This window comes from Lepisma saccharinum, chromosome 13, assembly GCF_977018435.1.
Source record: "Lepisma saccharinum chromosome 13, izLepSacc3.1, whole genome shotgun sequence".
NCBI classification, from domain to species: domain Eukaryota; kingdom Metazoa; phylum Arthropoda; class Insecta; order Zygentoma; family Lepismatidae; genus Lepisma; species Lepisma saccharinum.
The window spans coordinates 14,615,430-14,631,265 of NC_139241.1; the positions used below are offsets into that span (position 1 = coordinate 14,615,430).

The following is a 15,836-nucleotide window of genomic DNA, read 5'->3' on the forward strand; positions in this document are numbered from 1 at the left end:
AATGCAAAGAGACCTAATATTAAAACATTTATGTGAAAGTAATCGCTACAACTTCACAGTATGTGTTACAGACTTAATTGCATACATAGCATCATATGATAGCATGATGAAATCACGATCAAACAAAGACCGAGTTTGCTGCCACGCGCATCTCTTTTGATGTTCCAGCAGAAAAAGATCATGGCAGCAGACACTACCTTTATTTAATTTCAACTGTGCATATTATTCAGGGAGAGGACGAACCCTCCCCCGCCTTCTATTTAATCAGCCGGCCTTTGGCCTGACTTCCTTCACAAAATTTCTGGCGACGCCCATGCATATTTGAATACTCGGTCTTTGTTTTATCGTGATTTCATCATGCTATATATGCAATTACGTCTGTAACACATACTGTGAAGTTGTAGCGATTACTTTCACAAAAATGTTTAAAGATTAGGTCCCTTAGCATACTTCTAATAATAAACCTAAATGCTTTCGCAGTTAGGTTAGGTTCTGTTAGCATTAAAATAATATCACTAAATGCTTTCTAAAGAAAAAAGTTCTAAATTACCTGTACATTTATTCCCACTAATCATAAACTTGCATTTCTCTCGTCTTAATATCTTTTTAAGATTTGTAACATCCTCTTAGCAGACGAATTACGTGGCAGGAGCAAATTTGACGCTTATTCTTACTGCTGACACGTGCGTGGCAGCAGACTCTGCCTAATTTTTTGACTCAAAAATATGTTATATTGGTGTATATTCAATTAAAAAAAATATATGAAAAGCACTGCTTCATCGGATTAGTCAATGGTTTGCTTTGAAATGAGTAAACGTAAAGAACCTACTTTCTTTAACTAACATAAATATGTGCCATAACTAATAAAATAAGCGATTTTCCATTTTCCGCAGAAGGAACGTAAAATGATCATCATTTGCGAATGCCTATGGAATTCACGCGTATATTGATAGAATGAAGATTTTTTCGGGTAGTGTATTTTCTGAAGTGGGAGGAGCAACGTAATGTTTCAACTTGGCAACAGTGTTTGAGGTGCAAAAGTTGCAACAAGTCGTCCCTAGATGGCTCGCGAGTACTTACTTTGCAACCATCAGCGGTGACGTCATTAGAACAGTTTTCGTGTTCAAACCAGGAATGGGTGTTGCGTGCGACGATAGGAATTTTTAGCATTTTGACGCATTACATTAGTGCAGTTTTTACAATATGAGTGTATATTTTTACCATGTGTAGTGCTGTGATTGAATAGAAGCCATGTTTCGGTGTATACCTATATTCAAAGGTTGCAATCGACAGGTTGAATATGTCGACAAGCGTCACTGTTCTTTACCGACAGTACCCGAGGACATCTTGCGATATGCTCGGAGCTTGGAAGAACTGTTGCTGGATGCTAACCACATCCGCGATCTCCCAAAGGTGATTTTTTTTCTTAAATTTCCAAACTTTAATTGTAAATGTAGTGAAACACACTAAAAGTTACTGACATGTTTCTTTTTCTTTTCCACAGAACTTTTTTCGACTTCACCGTTTGCGACGATTAGGATTAAGTGACAATGAAATTCATCGCTTACCTCCGGATATTCAAAATTTCGAGAATTTAGTGGAATTGGATGTATCTAGAAATGGTAAGTAGAACATATTTTAGTGTTTAGCTTTGGAAATTGAAGGAAATCGACGGGTATGCAACCGGCTAACCATAAAGACTCACCCAGCCCCTCTGTGGTATGAAATTTTCCCGCTAGGTGTCGACGGCAACTGGGTAGTGGGCTGTTTGTTTATCTACTTTGCAGATGTTTTAATTACTTTTCATGCTATTAATTTTACTCTGCCACCCAAATATTGACACAATGAATTGAGATATAATAAGCTATCGGTTGAATATGTGATCTAAGTGTAACTAGGTCGGTAATATGGATGTTTAGCGTTTTCGTGAACCAGTCCGAGGGGAATGACCTGCAGTAGGATATTTGGATGAGGAATTAATTTGCGGACGATCTTTGATATTATTATTTACATCACGTAATGGGACCATTTTTAAGGGGTTGTTTATTCTATTGTAAATATGGACAGCACAGCTACAATGTATGGAGAAGGGCCCAAGTTCCTTTTGTTTTATTGCGATCTAATCATGCTACGTATGCATTTTATACATGGTTCGATTTCGATTTATGTTGTGGAGTTTTAGCAGTTACTGCGTGTTTCCTTGACACTGGTTTTTGACTTCCATATACTTCTATATAATTATGTACTTGCCAACAGCCATTTGTTTACTATCTCCTTAGTTACGAACTACCTAGGTCACATGTGTGAGTTATGAAGGGGTTTCCGCTACCGGTTCACATAATATGTTTGTGTACTATTCGGTGTTAATTTGTGCACTTTTTTCTTGCCACCAAAATGTTTGAAGATTTTATTCAATAAATGCTTTCGTAGTTAGGTTAGGTGGGTCAGGTTTAGTTCCCTTAGCATTTTAATAGTAACGCTAGATGATTTCGTTGATAGGTTAAGCAGGTCAGGTTTAGTTCCGTTAGCATTTTAATAATAACCCTAAATGTTTTCGTTGTTAGGTTAGGTGGGGCCGTCGACCCACTGTACCCCCTGGAGAATTACGTCAATTTTTTTTTTTTAATCGACAGATTTCAACGTTTTACGTAATATAAAAGTGGTTCCAGTGTTAGGAAACCACAAATAACGGAGATATTTAATCGCAAAGTATGACCTGCGTAAGCACAACAAACTCCTGTTCAGGAATACTATCACCCATTTTTCCCTTAAAAAAATTCAAAACAGCAGAAAAACTAACATTCCTGGCGTAACAGAAGCATGAAATTGCTATCGGTACCAAATATGGCCCTCCTAACCTAACAACCATTTCCAATACGAACGAGAATACATAATTTTTGAAAGTACTAAGAAAACAACGTGAAGTCACTATTGTGACCAAACCTAGCCCTCCTAATATAGCAAATATTTCCAATGCGAACAAAATATATAATTTTAGAAAGTACTAACCTTAAAACAATGCACTTTCTGCTACGTGGTCGCAGGGGCGAAATGTGTCAATTGGCAGACTAATCACACATTTTCATTGATGGCACTTACCACACTAAAAAACGCACGCCTACCTTCCAAAGAAAATCCGGGGCAGTACCATGTCACATGATGGTCTTGCTTATTGCCCAACACTTTAGCAACCTTGTGTTCTGACATCGTGGGGCCTACGTTGTTAGGTTAGGCTAGCTAGGTTTAGTTTTCTTAGCCTAAATAATAATTTGTCATTGTATTTATGCTAATGCTACCTAACCTAACCTCGTAGACATTCCTCGTCTACAGGAAATCTCGCACTCCCTGACATAACACCAGGATTGCCAACTTTCAATCTCCGATATTTCCAACACGGCTCCAAGTTCCAAAACACAAACAACGTAACAACATGTTCCTTCATATCACATGCAGGTGGCAACGATGAAAATGACGTCATAAATAGTCCCATCAAAAAACTCCACTATAATACATCTCCTAAAGCTAAAAACAACACAAATCGTTCGTATAGAACATAATGTTCATAAATGACACAAAAGCATCACCTTATCACGGGGGTACGGAGGGTCGACAGTATGGGTTAGGAGGTTACGTTTAGTTCTCTTGGCATTAAAATGATATCAATAAATGCTTCCGTAGTTAAGGTTACCGGGTCAGGTTTAGTTCACTTAGCATTTTAATAACAATTCAATTTTTTTTTTGTTTAATTGTCCCCTCTATGAACAGAGAATGCCTTGTCAATGGGAAGCCTGCATGCTTGCATAAGGTAATTTTTAAGTTGTTTTTCTCCCCGAACATAAATAACTTTTTATTTTCTAAATCCAAACAGTGCTGATTACTTTAAGAAAGGTTGACATTTCTTGTGACAATGATTGCCTTTCTGCTGGGAGTATTTAAAACAATCGAAACCGTTACCTGGAAAACTACTATGATTTATTTTGTTGTTCTCTCATAGAAAGTGCTATAGATGAGATGATTATCATATGCTATGGATTCCTGTTCAAAATCATGCTACTAATGAGGGGTTTTGGTGTATACTTTTTCCACCAGAATAGAACATGTGCCTTCTCGACTATCTTGATTAACCCTTAAACATAAACATAGGGCTTTACTTCATAATTAGAAACATCCGGTCTGAGAGACCTTATTTTTTAATATATGTTATTACATTTTTTAGTCTTTTTAGACAATAAAAGAGAAAAAATTATGATCAATAACTTAAACTTACTGAAAACTAAAATTACGTGGGAACAAAATTAAGAAAATGTATTATGTAAATCACTTCCAACTTTTACTCATTTGATCATACCTTGGCATTGAATACGTAATGCGATACACCTGGTCTGTTAGACCTGCACGTTGTCAAACAATAAGTGTCTCCTAACAAAGAGTCACAAACTGAGCAGTAACATGTGCAGAGAGTAGGCAAGCGTTGATCGATGTTTCTGTTTAAGGGTTAATATTTATATTCATATTGGTGAAATACAGTGAATCTTCTTTTCGGAACTACAAATTCAGAATTTTTGGCTGTTTCCCAACATAGGGAGGGAGCTTCTTTTTCTGTTATTAGATCGACAATATGTTTCACATACGAGCACTAGATTATATACTTGTATAGTTGTCTTATGAGTAGTTATATTTTATTCAACATGAAATTGTAAACTTTGCCACGAAGCTGTCACTACATGTTACATTTTTCCATTGCAAGAAAATGTATTAGGCTGTCTGCTAGTAATTCTTGAATTCTGGCAATTTTACATGTTGTTCAGCCTCACTTTCTCTGACAAATGTAAAAAAATTGGGAATTTTTGATGGGAAACAAATTACTCTCGCATCTTGTGTTTTGAGGAATTCCATAGATTCAGTCCCTAAACGCACTACGTTGCATTACAATTCATCTCATTAACACCATGCAAAGTTTCATTTCAAACTTTCTATTTTCTTTTAATTTTTTTTAGACCTGATCACAAAATACAATGCTATTTATAATACTTATTACCAGGAAACGGATTCATATGTAAAGACATATTTATGTATGAAGCTGAAATCAGTTATATTTTGTTTTATCTTTGCGTATCATGGGTATGTACACTCGAAAAAAACAGTTTTTAGTTTTCCATATATTAGGTTTTGACTCATACTTTACATATTTTAGTTATTTTTAAATATTATTTCCGTATTTCAGAATATTTCTCAACATATATTCCTTATGTGTGCAATAACTACATGTACCTGTGTGACCGAAAGAGTTCAGTGAATTTATTGGAATGAAATTTGAAATACACTCACATTACTTCTTGCAATATTGAACACAGCTGTAGTCCAGCGGACCTAGACTGCGGACCCCTTTCAGAGATCACTCGCCCTTGCGAACCACCAAGAATTAACTCCAAGTTTAAAGCCCGGAATTTACATCTTAGATATTTATTTCTAGTGTTTCATTACTGATTTTCACCATCAAGCAATCCGATGGGAGGGGGGTCAGCGGACTACAGTTGAAGAACCACTGTTTTAGTCGATCTAGATCCATGTAAAGAGTCAACAGAAAGAAATTCACGTTCAAACACTTCAACAAAGTTTTTATTGTTGATTGTTGTGGAAACAGAAAATGAAAGAAGACATGTTGTGTTGTTTTTCAATCAACGTCTATCTAAGCGTACTGTATTTTATGTAGTTCGTGTAGTGTCTTATATTATTAAAAAGGTAAATTTTTACAATTTTAACTCTATATGTATTTACATATTTAGCACATTTTTACTGCATATAAATCCGTTTCCTGCTTATTACCATTGGACATTAGGGGAAATACACTCCACTTGTTTTAGTATTACTATTTTGCAGGGTTGCCATGGTGCTAACAATTATCGTGTGGCACCTGAATTTTCAAAAAAAATATTTTTTTTTTAATATTTCGACTTCCCTTGTGGAAACGAGTACAGTATATGTTTTTGTTTGTTTTCTATATCACGTGTATTATTATGTCAAAATATTAAATACGATATTTTAAATTTTTACACTGTTGCCAGTCGAATTTTGAAATTGCAGCAATATAGTAGAGTCGGCCATATATTAGAATGTATTGCATAGTTATTCACATCGTTACCATTAGAGAGCCATGTATGTGGAGTTCTTTGTGAAGGCCACTGTGGTATAAGAATGATTTACTTTTAATCCAAGCTTTGTTAATTAATAAATTGGATGTTTAAGGCCACATTTCAATATATATATATATAACTTTATCATAGTCGAATTCATCATTTTCTTAGAAGGAAAAGAAGAATAGGGCTGCTTTTGGAATTAATTTTAGTCTGCCCCTGCTATTTAGCCTGTTGAGTGATATTTGTCCTATACATTTGCTTGTAACATCAAGGTAGAGTATTTATTTCCACCTTTGTTTCTGTAATGCCCTTCTATAAGCACCAACTAATTGTTATGTTTGAATATAAAATATTAAACATTTCGTAATCATATATATATATATATATATATATATTATGTAGTTGGGTAAGTCCACTGTGTGCTCGCCTAAACCAATTGGTGGTAGATCACAATTTAGAGTAGGATCCAAATTACTGTGGAATGTTTCTTCACCGGAAATTAACCCAAGGTTTTCCCCTCCAAAAATTGTCAGCATTTTGCAATTCTAGTAGTCTTAATATCTCCTATATCTACGTAGTTATATTTAGTACCGGTAACTATTAATTTGATTGTTGTAATGTGTGTCATAGATGTCAGTAATCATAATAATAATAATATTACAATAATAATTTACAGTATAATAAAAGTGAAATCTCACTTTTTGAAGATTTTCCCAAGGACAATGCATTTCTGATAGGTGGTCTTCGAGGACTTCAGAGAAGTGCATTGTGGACATTTTTCACTTGTGTAGTTTATATTTTGTGTGGTATTTTTCTTGTGCTTTTTTGTTGCTTTTGGTCAGTCATGAGGTTGAGTGATGATTAGAAGAAATTGACGAAGGGATACTCGTAAATAAGACCTATGTGCAGGCTGGAACTTACATTCTGTAACATTTAGTGCATGTGCCCTCGGATTTGCTGGGTGCTGCCCAAGTTTCGATTTTTTAATTCCGTCGGAATTCAAGTTCATCATAGTGCAGAGGCATTTTGTGTATGATTCGATTTCAAATGATGTCTGTTACCACATACTTCAAAATCTTGGTGATTACTTACTGCATGGTTTTTGAAGAACGATGTGAAATATTGCCAGGGAGTTAGGTATATCTTGGTCACCCCTCATCCCCCCCAATAGGCATAGCTAAAAGTAGAAGAAGGATTGACATTTTTCCCGAATCTTTTCATCTGGTGATTCAGTGTGGTGCAACCTTTGTTGAAAAGTGTTAGTTTGCCTTTACCCTGACAATGACTTAGACAGGAGCATTTTTTATGGCCTTGAAAGGCATGTTGTCACATCTTGGCTAGCGATTTGAAGGTGTCTCGTTTTATATTAGGATATCATAAAAATGATAATAAAGTTTTCAAATACAGTTGAAATGTACAGTAGAGGTAATGCTTTTTGCACCTGATGTATTTTTTATGCTTTAAGACTTAATTTTAGACATGAAATGTGCACAAGATCACACTCTTGCAAGGAAGAGTTTTCTCATACTGCATCGGTGGTGAACCCAACTTATGTTTTCAGGAGGCAAGATAATGGTAACTCGTTAGGAAGGTTTTCTCATGTACATGAAGTTGTGCTAGATAAGAATAACTTTTCTGTAAGTAATTTTAGAACTTATGCATGCATGATATGTACCATGCTGTATGTTCCATCAAATTCACATCCCATTTTTAAAATTGAAGTGGGAGGACATTTTGTTGACCCCTTAAGTGGGTAATTGGCACATATCCACTTGGTCCTTCTGTACTTGTAGACGGCTCGTTTTGATGCTTGTAGGCATCCTAGACTTCAAAATGCAAGAAGGCAGGTGTCCCAGGTTTAAGTTCCAGCCTGGGTGTTCTTTGTGAGTATTACTTCATCAATTTCATGTTACAATCACTCATTTTCATTGTTGCGATTAGCCAAAAATTGCAGAAAAGTTATCAATGAAGAGATACGGTCATGTGCAGGGATAGACAAAACTAAAAATAAATCAAATCTCAACCTGTTATTCTCAGAGGCTGGCCTTCTTTTGTTCGTTATTTTCTTCGAAATAGGTGCTATAAAACCATGATTCCAACTAAGATAAGATACGAAATGTGAATTGAAAACATTTAAATTCAATTTTTTAATTAATCAAGATTGGATTAAAAGTAATTAATTCTTCCGCTGGAGTGACCATCCTGAAGAAGGTGTCTCGATGTCATGGTAATTATGATAAGCGAAATAGTCGGAAGCTTGTGAGTGATGATGTTAGTTTGTATTTCCACCATGAAAACTAACTCGTGAAGGGCATCATACACAAGAGACATTAGCCATAGAATGTAGGGGATGGATATCTGTCGAACCTACTGCAGGCAATAGGTGGGTATGACAGACATATTTGTCATACCCACTTAAGGGATTCAATATTTTACACCTGTTGTGTATATCTTGCTTGATCTGAATGCATTAAAATTTACATAAATGCCAATCCAAACAAATTATCTAATGTAGAAACAGTAAACTTGAGAATGATTTGTATTTTTAAGTAAGAGTGAACTTTATAATTGTGCAGAAATTATTCATGCAAGGCACAGCTTGTTTTTTTTTTTAAACTACAATATTATACATGTTTATTTTACAAATATGTTTTCAAAATGTGTACCATCAAAATTTGGGGGTCAACTTTTCCCTTAAAATAATATAAAAATTCAACATATACTGCATATATATTTTGAAATTATATATGTAAAAAAGTTTACAGTTTGGCACCATTCTGCAGTATGTAGGATGAGGTGAAGTGGAGGGGAACCAGAATATATTTTTATTAGTAATTCATTTACTTTGATTGATTCCAGGTCACTTTTCATATTAGATGCATTAACTTTAACCCCTGAAAAGGAATGCTATAGGAAGGGGGATTAGGTAAAATGTTCAGTAAAGCTAAAAAAATGATTTTCAGTAATAGGATACATGCTGTTGTAATTAAATGCTTTATGGGATTTTGACGATCAGGGGGATACACCATTTGGGGGAGGGGAGATGGGCACCTCTGAATAACCCATATCCATAATGAGAAATAAAAAAAATGTAGAACAACACATTATTACCAGCATTGCATCATCAAACGTTTTGTCAGGATGCTTGATGACGTGGCTAGGGATAGATACTTCGTGCCATTTGGTTATTGCCAATAAGCGATTTTTATGAAGTTTAGTATTGTTATGTGGATTACTATTTTGTCAAATCATTTCTCCCACATCGAAAAAAAGGCCACTCTTGAGAACAATTGTTTTAACGTATTGTCTCTGTCGCTCTTTTTCGGTAGCATTGGTTAGGGGCGGAGTTTGTTTGGTGTGTAACGAGGCTCACTTCCGCTTCCGCTGTCTACGTCATCTGTACCCGCCATCACCTACTTTTGTGGGGCTTTAATCAACCCCGTATGGATCCGTTTATCAGAAAACTGTAACATCGAAAACGTTCGCAATGTTCATACTATTAACCACGGTACGTTCTTATTTTAAAAAGTTTTTTTTTCGGTAAAAGTTAGTCACGATTCATTGTTATTCGTGTCAGGATGGAAAGAGGCGACGCGTTACAATTGATTTGACATACACTGTGGAAATGTAACTTTACGTGTACAGTGAGATGCGTAAATATTACCATGCAAATTGTCCATCACCATGGTAATTCTCTTCGTTTTACGCAATGACAAGAATTGAAACAAAGAGCCAAACAAGCTCTGCACCAGCATACGTAAAAATCTATTCCTTAAAAACACGTATGATCCAATAGTAATGGATAATTTGCGGAGGATTACTTTGGCATCACATTGTACAGGGTCAACGAAGTTAGTAATAAATTGTGTTTTATACAGCGTAAATACACTTGTATTTTGAATTGTATCTTCTGCAAATATGCTGTATAAAGAAAAAAATCTGCCGGAGTACTAATTGAGGCGAGTGTACAGTGGGATCCATGAGTATTACCGTGCAAATTGTCATGACTATTTTCATTAATTCTCCTCTTAATCCTATGTGATTTTAAGCGATTAGTTCTTATGTATGCTGGTGCAGAAGTTGTCAACAGCTTGTTTTGAGTTTTCTTTTAATTCTTGAAGCTCTTATTGGATCAAATGAAGTGCACGAACATGCTGATGGACAATTTGCACGGTAATACTTATGGATCCCACTGTACGATGATTCATCTTTCATGATTATTAGTACTGGCACGGACACTCCCCTGGGTTGTGACTGCTCCACTGAAAAACAGCACAATAAAATACTTTTTCCAATAAAATTCTTCTCCTTTCGAGAAAAACGTTGTGATGTTCGAAATTCTGAAAAATTCCATCTCCTTACCACTGCTCTGGTCTAAATAATAGTTTTGCGCCGGCACCCCACTTTTCTCAGGAGTTTTTTTTTTTTTTTTTTTTTTTGCAAATACGGGATAAGAAAGACCATGAATCAAACTAAGATAAAACTAACTATTTGATATGAGACCTTAAAACACAAAGTTCATTCATTAATTCAAGATTAGATTAAAAGTAATTCATTTTTAAGAGACTTATACGAAATAGCCATCATTCAGATTCCTGTCATACTTACGAAATTACATTGTGTGTGTTTTCCACCAAAATACGCAAACAACAAAAACATATACTGTACTCTGCCAGGAGTCCCGGGTTCGAATCCCAGCCTGGGCATTGGTGTTCTTTGTGAGCGTCCTTTCATCATATAACTTATCATTGTCGCGGTTAGTCAAAAGTGACAAAAAGCTCAGCAAACCAAGTTAAATCAATATACTGTACTCGGTAAAGATTTTCAGCCTGGATTTTTTTTTTGCATCGAATTTCCCTTTTGACCTAAACATCTGTTCAAATTTCCCGCAGAGGGAAATTTCCCTTCATGTGGCAACACTGCTGAACATAAAGTGATAACACTGCACCCACCCTTGAAGCCCTACCTTCATTTGGAGACTGAAAGGGTAGCTCTGTTCTTTATGGTTCTAGGGCGCACTCTGCCTCGCAGGCAATGCGTGTTTGGGAATATCGTTTACGTCTCTTGTGGCAGAGGTGGCTTTGTTGGAGTAACGCGGCAATTTTTTTATATTGTAGTCATTCGTGATTGTTCATTCTTAACCATTCATGAGAATGAATCGATAACTTAAGAGATTTTCGATTTTTTTTACTGTATTATAATCTCACGTACCTTATGTACCTTCTCGTGCTGTCTGTTGATGTTATCTTCCATCGAGAGTGTGTTTTACGTGTGTGATACGTGTCAATCGAGGATGCGAGCTAAATGATGCATTGCATGTTTACTAATATAGCTATGCATGCATTATTGTAAGGCGGATTTAAATGACACGACCTGCATGGGGAATGAGTGCGTGTGAACCCAATGTACAGGGTATCCGAAAAATTATGAACAACTTTAATGTAATACGATTTCGGAGAGCGACATTTGCATATGTACGACCCTCAGACTTTTACCAATTATGTTGAACTGTAAACAAACAAAAAACTAAATAAAATATGTATTATAAGGCTAATTCATTTTTTAAAATTTTAAGTCACAGTTAAAGAGGCAGTCTTCTGTTGCAAGCTATCATCTCAGTTTCACCAGAAGTAAGACAACATAATACACGTTTTTCTCCAAATTAAGTATTAGTCAACAGTCTAGTAAAAGAAAATAATATATATATATATATATATATATATATATATATATATATATACACCGGGTGTCCCAAAAGTAGCTTGGCCGAGAAATAAATATTTGTATTTGAAAGCAAAAACTGTGCAAGATCACATGATCTTGGTGGCCAGTCAGTTGTACCACGTCTTCCGATCCACTCGTCAAAGTTGCCAATACAGTCTCTTAACAGTGTACTCTAATGTGGTGGGGCACCATCTTGTTGCCAAATTAAATTATTTCTCGGTCAAGCGACTTTTTGGACACCCGGTATATTCACTGTGTTTGGATTAGGGGCAATTTTCTATATGAATTTCAAATATTCGGATTGTGCGCATTATCCGGACAGTTTATTGTTTATCCGTTGTGTGGTCTATTAACATTCTTTATTCGCCATGTTCGTATTTCACTGTACGGATTTTCTAGAAATACTTCATCAAATCTGTACTTATCCGAATTATTCGGATTATCCGAATTTTGTGGCCATCCATAGTTTGGATGTGAAAAACGAAAGATATGATCAGAAATCACCTTAAACATGGAAATGCCAATGTGTATAATATGTGTAATGTGCAGAAAAGCATACAAGGAACTTTTTGCGTGATTTATTTTGCCGACCTTCGTGTCGGGAGTGTTTAACACAGCGTGCTACGAAGCCTGGGATCCCTGGTTCGTATCCCGTCCTGGCCGTGGGTGTTATTCGTAAGTGTCCCTTCATCAATTTCATCACTCATTCTCATCTTCGCGATTAGCCGGAAGTGGCAGAAAAGCGAAGAAAAATAAACCAAATCAAGCAACTCCAAAAACATAAATTCCGTGCAGTTTCCGAAGGCACCCTATAATGTCAACGTACCTTCCATGTAGTATACACCCTGGACTGCATTTTGCGGAGTAGCAGAACTCTGGCGTCTGGATTCGCAGCCAGCCAGTATAATCTTCCGCGGGACCTGTGTGTTGTGTCGTCCTTATGTTTGTCCTTTCATCATATCACCACTCCTTCGCGATTAGCCAAAAGTTCAGAAAAGCGAAATGGAATAAATCAATCGTGCAGTTTGCAACTTTCATGTATACTTTGATAGCAAGTAAAGTTAACTACAGTAAAACTTCTCAATAACGGACAGGCCTGGGGGAAATATAAATGTCCGTTATTAAGAAGTGTCTGCTATTGAGAAAAAAAGTGTGTTACACAATAGAATAAGCATATTACAGTACGTACTGTACGAAGATAATGTTGATGACTTCAACTTTTTCCTTTAAAGTCAGTCGTGCGCTGCGACGCCAAGGGTCCCGGGTTCGAATCCCGGTCGGGCTTGGTTGTTTGTGAATGTCCATTCATCAATTTCATCATTTCATCACTCATCCCCATCTTCGCAAATTAGCCAAGAGGCACAAAACGCGAAGTAAAATAAAATAAATCAAATCAAATCAAAAATCAAAGTCAGTCGTTTGCGTTTCTGCGACATCGTAGCAGAAGTGACACACACTTCTCGAGATAACCACAAAGAATACTGTCTACTGTCTGCACTTTTAAAAATAATACGTTCGGTGTCACATGAAATTCGAAATTCTGGCCATTGTTGTGTCGAATTCCAGGAATTGCGACCGTTTTCTTTCAGGTTGTCCGTTATTAAGAAATGTTATTTGCTTTGGGGAAGTGGTTTTCAGCGTCCGCGTCCGTTATTGAGAAGTAATATTGCCATTAAACCCCATGTATTTCTGACGGGGAATTTAAAAATGTCCGTAATTTAGAGGTGTCCGTTAGGAGATGTTTTACTGTATATCGTTGGACGTTCAAATATTGTTCCACATAATCCAAGCGGGACATTTATATTATTAGCAGTAAAACTTTCAAAGCTTTTATTTATTTTATGTTGCTTCCATTCAACAATATATGCAGACGTAAATTGACGTTAAGGATGCATTTGTTGTTTGTCAAAAGCTAAATTTTTGGACGTGAAATAAACACCGTGATGGAAGCCGTGGGCGGAGTGCATCTGTCGGGGTATACTCTTGCAGCAGGAGTCAAGTTCAAAGAGAAAATTGCAAGATGCAGGCGGCCAGGTAGGTCAAGGGCCTGCTAACGCTACTCCAAGATCGTTGACTTGCTTTTCTGCATGGTTCAGCGCTTGTATGCGCCGATTGTAATCGCCTCGCCAGAAAGTTTTCGCGGAAGGAAACTTTGGTAGAAGTTCTGCTGTGCTTGCCTTTTTCTACGTCACTCTGTTCAGATGGAGAAGAACGCACCGATATGCAATGATAATGATGCTAACGGTAAAGATTTTCAAATCCTATTGGGAACTTTTTCCTTTAAGCAGCAATGCAACATACTTTTATGTAAGAAGACGTATTTGCGACACAAACTGTGTCATGTCGTATTGGTGCGTATTGCTCGACAAATTGTTCATGACCATTTTCCTTAATTTTTGTCTCGCATCCTATGTGGTTTTATGGAATGGATTTTTGTGGCTGCTGCAGAGGTGGATGGGAGTTTGGTTGGCATTTTGTGTCCATTCTTGAGTCTCTCATTGTTGTTTCAAGTCCAGTTTATGCACAGATGGGCTAATCGGGACTGGACGTACAGTTTAAACTGGGATCCGAGGCATTGAGCAATGTGGACTATAGAACCCGGGACCCCTTGATTAAAGGCTCTTTCTGCGTAAATCAAAGAGGGTAACATGGTAGTGGACAATTTGCTTGGTAATACCTATGCATCCAACCCTACAGAAGAGTTCGATACCCGGTGGAGGCACATAGTGGTTCGGATCCCACTTTAAAACTGTAGGTCCAGTCCCGATTAGCCTTACTGTGCATAAAGTGGCCTTAAACACCAAATCAACCAACCAACCCTATTAGACTGACTATCTGTGCATAATGTGGACTTTAAGCAATAACCTCAAACTCATACAAGCAAGTGACAGGACTTAGATCAACCATCGAATTACCAAATTAACTTTATTGTCCTGCCTTTCCCCAAACACCCACGTCCAGGACGGGCTTTTACAGACTGTCTAGGGGGCTCTAGATTATATTGTGCATATTACCCGTAGATATACATGGCATTTTTGTTTTTATTGTAACATATGTATGTATCTATTTACATTACAACAAACTTGCGAGCAAACAAAATCAACAAGAAGTTACCATGGCAACACCACCTTGAAAAATAAATAAAATTATGGCGATTCAATCTGCATACTTAAACTTTCTGATAATATTAAACAGCTAAAGTCGTGACGTCCTAGGGCTTTCCATCAACATGTTGAGTTAGTTCACTACCAATTGTCCTGTGAGTATAAAGTGAATGTAAAGTTGAAATTAAAAGAATACAGGCCAATTTTCAACACAGTCGCAACACAATACATGCAAGTAGGGGCACGGCGACTTCTCAGGCGTGCTGTACAGTGTGATCCACTAGTATTGCTCGGCAAATTGTCCATGACTATTTTCATTACTTTTTCTCTTACATCCTGTGTTTTTAAGCGATGGATGATGGTGCAGAAGTTGTCAACAGCTTGTTTTGGGTTTTCGTTTAATTCCCACAGCTCTTATTGGGTCAAATACAGTGCACGAACATGGTGATGGACAATTTGCACGCTAGTATTCATGGATCCCACTGTACATTCATTGATAGATTGGATTAGGTTATTTTACGTGACTTTTTCTTCCACTTTCGATTAATCGCGAGACTGAACATGGGAAAGCGTCACAGGACAACCCAACAAGCAGAACCAATCACACTTCAGTGATTGAAAACTGAAATGGCGATAAGAAATTTGAGATGAAAGATGCAGCTAATCACGGCAGAAGAAGACACGAAGGTGATAGGAATCGTGGTCTGCCGAAAGCACAATTTTCCCAGCTCTATCAGCCGTCTCGTTGATTCTCCCTTTTACGCGCAGGCTTGTCACATCCGGAGTGCGAGATTGTGGAAGGAACGAGACAGCGTTTGCTCTCTTTAATCCGATTCTAATTTCGGTTCCATCTGTCAGAAGCTTGGTCTTT

General features: G+C 36.9%; 1 protein-coding gene across 7 annotated transcripts in view; it reads left to right on the forward strand.

The window, feature by feature from the left end:
* The first annotated feature begins 1,098 nt into the window (after positions 1-1,098).
* Positions 1,099-15,836, forward strand: part of LOC145997186 (protein lap4-like) — a 320,630-nt gene continuing 305,892 nt past the window's right edge. For all 7 annotated transcript variants that reach the window (XM_083133899.1, XM_083133902.1, XM_083133903.1 and 4 more), the window contains exons 1-2: positions 1,099-1,413; positions 1,505-1,622. In XM_083133899.1, the coding sequence (XP_082990025.1) occupies positions 1,252-1,413; positions 1,505-1,622 (280 nt within the window). In that variant the 5' untranslated portion in view covers positions 1,099-1,251. The remainder of the gene's footprint in view (positions 1,414-1,504; positions 1,623-15,836) is intronic.